Source organism: Ammospiza nelsoni, chromosome 9, assembly GCF_027579445.1.
Source record: "Ammospiza nelsoni isolate bAmmNel1 chromosome 9, bAmmNel1.pri, whole genome shotgun sequence".
NCBI classification, from domain to species: Eukaryota; Metazoa; Chordata; class Aves; order Passeriformes; family Passerellidae; genus Ammospiza; species Ammospiza nelsoni.
This window is the reverse complement of record NC_080641.1, coordinates 36,181,771-36,189,367: the sequence shown is the minus strand read 5'-3', so window position 1 is coordinate 36,189,367 and position 7,597 is coordinate 36,181,771. Positions and strand designations below refer to the sequence as shown.

The 7,597-nt window shown below is 48.2% G+C and overlaps 1 protein-coding gene across 1 annotated transcript; it reads right to left on the bottom strand.

The window, feature by feature from the left end:
* Positions 1-2,699: 2,699 nt before the first annotated feature.
* Positions 2,700-6,713, bottom strand: FPGT (fucose-1-phosphate guanylyltransferase). Its single transcript, XM_059478233.1, has 4 exons — positions 6,627-6,713; positions 6,340-6,507; positions 5,397-5,489; positions 2,700-4,641 (listed from the first exon to the last, which is right to left on the bottom strand). The coding sequence occupies exons 1-4, from the start codon at positions 6,694-6,696 to the stop codon at positions 3,179-3,181; spliced, it is 1,794 nt and encodes a 597-aa protein (XP_059334216.1). The 5' UTR covers positions 6,697-6,713; the 3' UTR covers positions 2,700-3,178.
* Positions 6,714-7,597: the final 884 nt, after the last annotated feature.

Here is a 7,597-nt window from a genome sequence, read left to right as displayed (position 1 = left end):
GGCCCAATTTCTCAGGTTTCAGTTTCCTGCACCAAAGGTCACTGAAATACCCCCTCTCAGGTTTCAGGATAGCACAGACAGCAGGGCTAAACCTCTGCTGATCACGGCGCCTGCTCAAGGCATTCAGGGAAATCATTGCAATCATGTTCATTATGAGCCCTATTATTGCACTACACAGCAAAACTAATTGAATAAAGAAAGCTGACATGAAAAAAATCATTAAAAGCTCATCTTGAGTTTGTTTGAGATTGTACCAGCCCAAATTGCATTTCAGGAGAGATGGAGCCAGGCAATGATCTAGAGGATATATGAACGTTGCACCCATCTGGGAAACTGTGAGGATCAGACAAAATCAAACTCTAGGTTTCAGTAGATGACTCACATCCACAGAGGTCCTGCATGCCTGGCACTCTCACGACTGCATCCTTCATCACTCAGACTGCAGGAAAATCATGGGCCAGGATGCTGTGATGGTCTTGTTTTAAGGGCCTGGTACTGGAAACCAGCAACCCCCAAATTACTGACCTTGCTGTGGACTTTTACTGGGTGGCCTTGCACAAGTTTCTCAGTTCCCCTGGGACACACTTATCCCAGCCGGCTGCATGAGAAAATTGTTGTCATCTACATTAACAGCTGACTGTGGAATACAAAGATTACCCAGAGCTGTAAATGCAATAGGATAAAATACATACATGGATTGAATACCTCAGCCTTGGATTATTGTTGTCAGGAAGGGTCTGCTCTGCAGGCTTTCTGATTTTAATAAGATGCACTCACACTGTAGCATGATCTTTGCTGTAAGGACTGCTATTTGTTATAGCTAAAAATGTACACACTTCACAAATAGCTGCAATACAGAGAACTGTAGGATCAAAGAAGCATTTGGACTGAAAAAGCCCTCCCAGACCATCAAGCCCAACCACTCCGCTGGCACTGCCAAGGCCACCACTCTGTCTCCAAGTGCCACATCCACGTGGCTTTTGAATATATCACAGGGGAAAATAACTAGTATAGCTGTCTGTAAATAAAATATACAATGTTTTTCATAACATTTTACATTAAACTTGATTGCAATGTAAAAATGAGGAATCGTACACCACTAGATATTCCCATACCCGTAGAGTAATCCATTAAGCCTGCTGATGCTATCCAGGGCTAATACTGACTGAAATCTGCCTTCTCAATTTGAGACAAAAATGTTCAGAGTAAGAGGAAAGCAGTGGGTGACACTCAGAATTAAAGCAGTGCAATGTTTCTTACCTGGTAAATCCATGCTTATTCCATTACAACAGACTTTCTTTTTTCCTTAAAACCTTTGCCTCAAGATCTGACCTGGGGGCTAGCTGTGCTGGTCCATGGCTACCACCAGGATGACACTCCTTTATTTTTTGCCTTGGAATTCACACTGCTCCCTAAACCACAGCAGCTGCTGCTGGCCCCACCTACCACAACCTTTTCCACAAGTTGTTCCGTCACCACTTTTCCTCATTCTGCCAATACTTATGCACCAGAAACAAATCCACTTCCTATTTTTATCCAGTTTGCTTTCAGTAATGAAATCAATACCTGGAATTCAGAACAAATGCAATTGTATCAGTTAAAGTGGATAACCATGTTAAAAGGATGCATTTCACTGTCACCAAACACTCAGAGAACTCAGCTGGCAGCACAGCAACCCTCAGGGAAGTCTGTACCAACCAAAGTTTGGTCTCCAACTCAAGATGCAAAGTCTGCATCAAACATGTTTCTCCTAAAATCTTTTGTGCAGCAATAGATTAATAAATCATGCAAACAGGACGATATACAAATGACAACTCCATGCTCTATGACTACTTTCACTTTCTGACTTAAAGGGCTTATCTTGGACTTGAGTGTTCCCAAACCTACTGCTTCCATTGTTTAACTAGTAATTCATACTGACTGTTAGACTATTTGCTCAGAAATTCTTATTCCTTTGAAGCCAACTCCAGCAATTCCCAACCTCCACATTTAACTTCTTTCTATTTCTTCTTGGAAGGTTTATTAACGAAGAAGAAACCTACTGCCAGTTAAAGAAGGGTGGGTAATGCTCAGGGGACCTTACTCTGCTGCCTCGTAGGTGGCATAAGAAAGGTGTCATTTGGGATTTCAGTCAGCAGGGAGATAAACACTGTCATCATGAGACATTAAATAAAACATGAAAACCCACAGAGACATTCAAGAGAAAAAGATGCATCACATTTACAGCCAAATCATGCTGATACACTGCACAGCATACTCCTAAAACCAGCAGATTTATCTGTTTGGACCTGGATCTTGGGCATCTAAAGTAGAAACAGGAGGACTTCAATATTAACTTTATTTGCAGAAGGGGAAGAAGGGGAAGAGGGTTTGTCAAGAAGATAAGTACTGTGGGGCCACTCACAACAAACCTCTCTGGCTTTTGCTCTGCCCCACCAAGGACAGCAAAGACTGCAACAGCTCAGTTTAGAGAAATACAAGGTGCTTCTTTTTGCAAGGCACACATCAGTCAATTCGTGGGTGACAAAGAGCTGGCAGCTTCTCCATCACACTGCCAGCTTCCAACAACTACTAGAAAAAAAATAAATCATTATGTCTTGATGACTGGTGTTGACCCCACTACTATGAGTCACAAGGGGAAGAATAATCACTCATGCCAATCTTTTTTCTTCTGACAAAAACCAAGAAAGAATAAAAAGTTAAGAAACAAAAGAGAAAAATTTATTAATGCCCAGGACAAGATGTCTTGAATTAAAAGCACTTTTAATCATTTTACCTCCACCTAACTACTGTCTGAAACTGTATTGCAAAATGGCAGCATAAAAAGAGGGAAACATAAGTTGTTGTATTATTCCACATTGCTACTATTCTACCCTGTGAAAGCTTTTAAAGCTGTTTTCAGCCAAATAGACATTTTTTTCTCTATTGTATTCTGACAAAAAGCTACAAGACACAACATCCAACCCACAAAAGGTCACCAAATACTGTTTTTAGATCTGAAATATTTCCCTGTTTTAATCAAAGAACACTTTATTTGCATTTGCTGCTTTATTAATGTTATGCAATTCCTTCATTTCTACTTCAATGAGATCAGAGAAGAGATCTGTGTACTTCTCCCTTAGGATTCTTACAAGCAGGGAAGTAATCAATTGTCCACAAATGAAAACAGGAGGTTTGATCAAGTACCGTTCATTCTATAATCAGACTTCTCTTTTTGTCTTTGTAGGCAGATTTCATAATAAATTTGTTTCCTAAACTTCAGCATGTCTTCCACATCTTTGTAGGTGAGCATTTCTTCAACAGACAGAAGCTGAAAGCCACTCAGTTTGAAAGCTGACTTGTGCTGCACAGAATTCAGCATGTTCAGGGACATCCTAACCGATTCACTCAGAGTAGAACAAACAGGGAAAATCCTTGCAGTCCACAGCCCCAGACGTGTGTTGTCTCTGGAGAAGAGCTGGTCTGAAGCCTCTAAGCTCCAGAGGTCAAGGCATTCTGGCAAGGTGACTCCAAAAAACTGGAGGGAGTGTATATCTGACAGCAATTTCACACACTTTTTCAAGTCGTCGCGTACACCGAACACCATGGTGACATACTCCACTCGATCAGTCATTTTCACACTTACTGAACTCAGGAAGCAGTGTGAGGGTATGTCCACATTGAAATTTATGTAGGACCCACTAACAATGCTGCCTTTCCCTACTGAGACTTCAGGCCCAATTCTGGAGTATTCAACGACAGAGCCAGGCCCTATCACACACCCGGGCTCAAGGATGCTCTGGATGATGCTCAACTGATCCAAGGTCTTGGCTGAGTCAGGGAAGATGCTAAAAGCCACAGGCCGCAAGCCAAGCTCAAATCTCAGTTTGCTCTCAGCAGTAAAATGAAACAAATACTCCTGAGTAGTCCCGATGTGGTAGAACTGGGAGTTGTTGAGGACTATGACATTCAGGGCGGTGCCTTGCAGGAGGGAGTACAGCTGCTGCCGCACTGCCACCAACCCTGGGTCCTCCTTGGAGACATTACTTGTGTTTTTGGTGTAATCTGGGGTGGCTCCAGGCCCCAGGGCCTGGAGAAAGTCACCATACGCATCTATTTCACAGCCAAGAGTGCCCATCTGCTTATAGAACTGCAGCAGCTGCTGGGCAGTGCTGCGGTCCATGTAGAATACACTGTCTGTGTACACACACTCCGAGGCCACGGCCGAGTCTCCGCAGCTCCCAGGGGAGCCGAGCTGAGGGTGACCCCTCCTCACGCACACTGCACCACTCTGCCGCATGGTCTGCACGTCAGGCTTGTGCAGGAAGCGATAGCATGATCCATACTCCAGCCCTCCCTTTCCCGAAAAGCTGGACGGATCCAGCACAAACACCCCGTGCGTGGTCCCGACTGCCAGATCTGAGGGGTGGGCCAAGGCAGTAAAGCCAGGTTTGTCAAAGGTGATGGCCTCTGTGACTCCGGTGCTGTACAGCTCTATGTCATCCGAGCACGTGACGAGCACTCCTGGTTTCATGTGACGGGGGAAGTCCACGTACATGGCCAGCTTCAGCTCCAGCATCTGGTACGCGGGCTCGCCCAGCGGCAGGGCTGTGAAGATCTTGCCCAGGGCACTTGCACTTGGCAAACGCTGGCTGTAACCACCTGGAAAAAGACTCTTTCAGTTCCACACAGACACTGCACGTAAGTGAGCAAAAAACTAAACCTAGGCAGCTATTTCACAGCTACACAAAAGCGTTAACAACCTCTCAGCTTGGTCATACACCAAGTCTCAGAGCACATCTGACCTTATGTCCAAAACCCAGCCCGCCTTATTTAGCTCATATTAAAACTGTGATTGATTTGTTACCTTTTTGTTTCAGAGCTATCTATTGCTGAAGTGACAAAAGCAAACATTACCCGCTTTGTGCTTGGAGGAGAATCACCACATTCCTCATGGGAATTTTAAGCCAGTGATGGGTCAAATAGGCCAAGGTTTGGTCACAACACTTGTTATCACTTGGTTTCTTTCTCCTCTGCAGCACTGATGCTCTCCCACATCTGGAAGTGGCCTGACTCAGTGGATGAGAAGGCAAGTATTCAGCCTGCCCAGAGGCATGAGGAGCCCAAGGTCCCCTGAGGGAGGGTTGTGTTCCTTAAATGGATGTTTCAAGGCAGAAATTTAAATCACACCTGTGAATCACATCTTTCTCACTGACTGAGCAACTTTAGGTGCTGAGAAAAAGTGTTGAAGTGACAGTAACATCTGGCAAGCACTAGCCTAATTTCAAATTATCAGACACATGGGTTACTTTTCTCAGGGAACAGTATTTTGGATCTCCAGCTCCTCTGCCACTTTATTATTTTAAGGAAGGACAAAAGAACAGGTATCACTTTATAGTAAAATATATAAAATTTACCAGAATGGATTAGCAGCACAGTGAAGGAAGTCCACTGATCACCATACTGCTCTTCCAAGCACCGAAGAGCATGAAGAGTTGATCCACCATTTCCTAAAGGAAAAGCATTTTAGCATCTGTGAGAAGAGCTCCAGTAAGACCTGTTCTGACAGGTGACGTGTACTGGTGCCCAGCCAGAGAGATGGGATAGACTTTCTACCATATCACGGTTGATAAGATCACACACAGAAGCTGATGGACAGTCCCTCTGGAAGCCTGTGCTCTCTGAGGGGATGGCATCCTGAGCAGACAGTTCCAGAGAAATCTCTGTGATTTCCCCTCCCAGTCACCTCTGCACAGCCCCACCATCTGAAGCATTTAATCAATCAAATAGGCCATAACTCAGCCACAAAAAACAGCTCCTGTAAGAAACAAGTCACATAAAAGCCTAGTAATGGATTCAAGGCAGTGTTCAGAAGTACTCCTGACATTTACAGTATGGAAATAAGAAACGTTTGGGATCTGAGGGAACGGTTTGGGATATTTTATGAGCTCATGCAACTTAAAACTGCCAGATTCCTGAGAATTAACCTCTGCATATTACTCTACACCGCAGATAATACTGAGATTACTTAATTTGTACATCAAAGTGAATGGGAATTAAGACTTACAGGAAGGTATTATGAGCAGCGAGACCACTTTTACATCACCAGTGGGTAGTGTACTAAAACATAATCAGACTGTTTAAATAACCAGGTCAAGGCAAGTACGAATGTGCAACACACGAGTCAGTGCTATCCCACACCCAGAGGACACGCTCCGAGGAGCGGCACAGCCCGATCCGCAGCAGCCCCGCGGTCCCACACGGGCTCCCGCCGCCCCGATGCCCGCCGTCCCCGCAGCGAGCCCCGAGCGCTGTCCGGAGCCGCGGCCCGGCCGCGCAGGAGCCCCGAGCCGCACGCACCGATCCTGGGCCCCGGCGGGTCGGCGCACACGAGGTACCGCACGGCCCTGGGCAGCTGCTCCCGCCGCAGCTTCTCCGCCAGCTGCTCCCGGAACGCGCCCGCCTGCGCCGCGTCCGCCGCCGTCAGCACCACCACGTCCCACAGCTCGCCGGGCCGGGCGGCCGCGCCTGCGGGAACGGCCCCGCTCAGCCTCCGCCGGCACGGCCCGGCCCGGCCCCGCGGGCCGCCCCCAGCCCCGCGGGACACGGCCCGGCCCGGCCCCGCAGGCCGCCCCAGCCCGCCGCACCTCGCAGCGCCGCGAACCGCGCCAGCCGCCGGGCCGTGTCCTCCCGCCGCGCCGCGCTGCGCTCCCCCATGCCCGGCCCGGAGCGCCGGGGCCCGGCCCGGAGCGCGGCCCGGAAGCGCCGGCGGGACGGGGGCGGGCGGAACCCTCGGGACCGCCCGGCCGGGCGGGGCCGGGGCTGGGCTCTGCGGAGCTCCGCTGTGCGGGGCTGGGCTCGGTTCGGATCGGCTCGGCTCGGCTCTGCGGGGCTCCGGACGGGCGCGGCTCGGGGCCGCTCCCTGCACCCACCGAGGGTACAGGCGGGTGCCCGGTTTGTAAATCCGCTGAGGAGCAGAGTCCAGCAGCTCCCGGACTCGCCCTTTGCCGTCTGCCGCCCCTCCCGCCCCGCTGGGAGCTAGGGAGCGGCACCTACCAGGCCGATAGCGCCTGCTTTCTCTCATAGCCACCGGCAGGAGTCACACAGCGGAAGGTTTTTCCTGCTGAAGATTTTTCGCTCTGCGGTTCCTTGCCTCGGATATTGTGGGTTTTGATCTGCGGGTTCCGTTTGTATTGAGAGTCTGGTGAGATTACAGATACCAAATGCAGTCAGAGGGGAATGAAAGAAGGCTTTGCTGTGATAAGATCTCATTATACACAAATCTCACAATAAAAAGTAGCTGTAAAAGCACAATAGGAGCTACTGAGAAAAAAAAAAGAATTTATGAAGTTAAAAAAATGTACGATAAATCCATAGTTTTTCGTGATTGTAAACCGCTGACAGAGAAGATTAAAGAAAAAAAAGATAAATGCTTCACTGTGCTTCCTCAGTGTGAGGCTGTGATGCAGGGGATAACAGTCCTAATCAGAGCAATGCACACCACAAAGATCCCTTTGATCCTTCCTTGTGCTCTCGACCCGCTCCAGTAAGGACGATGCTCTCTTCTGCTGGAGCTACACCTCTGCTCTTTCGTGCGGGGTTTTCATTGCTGACAGCA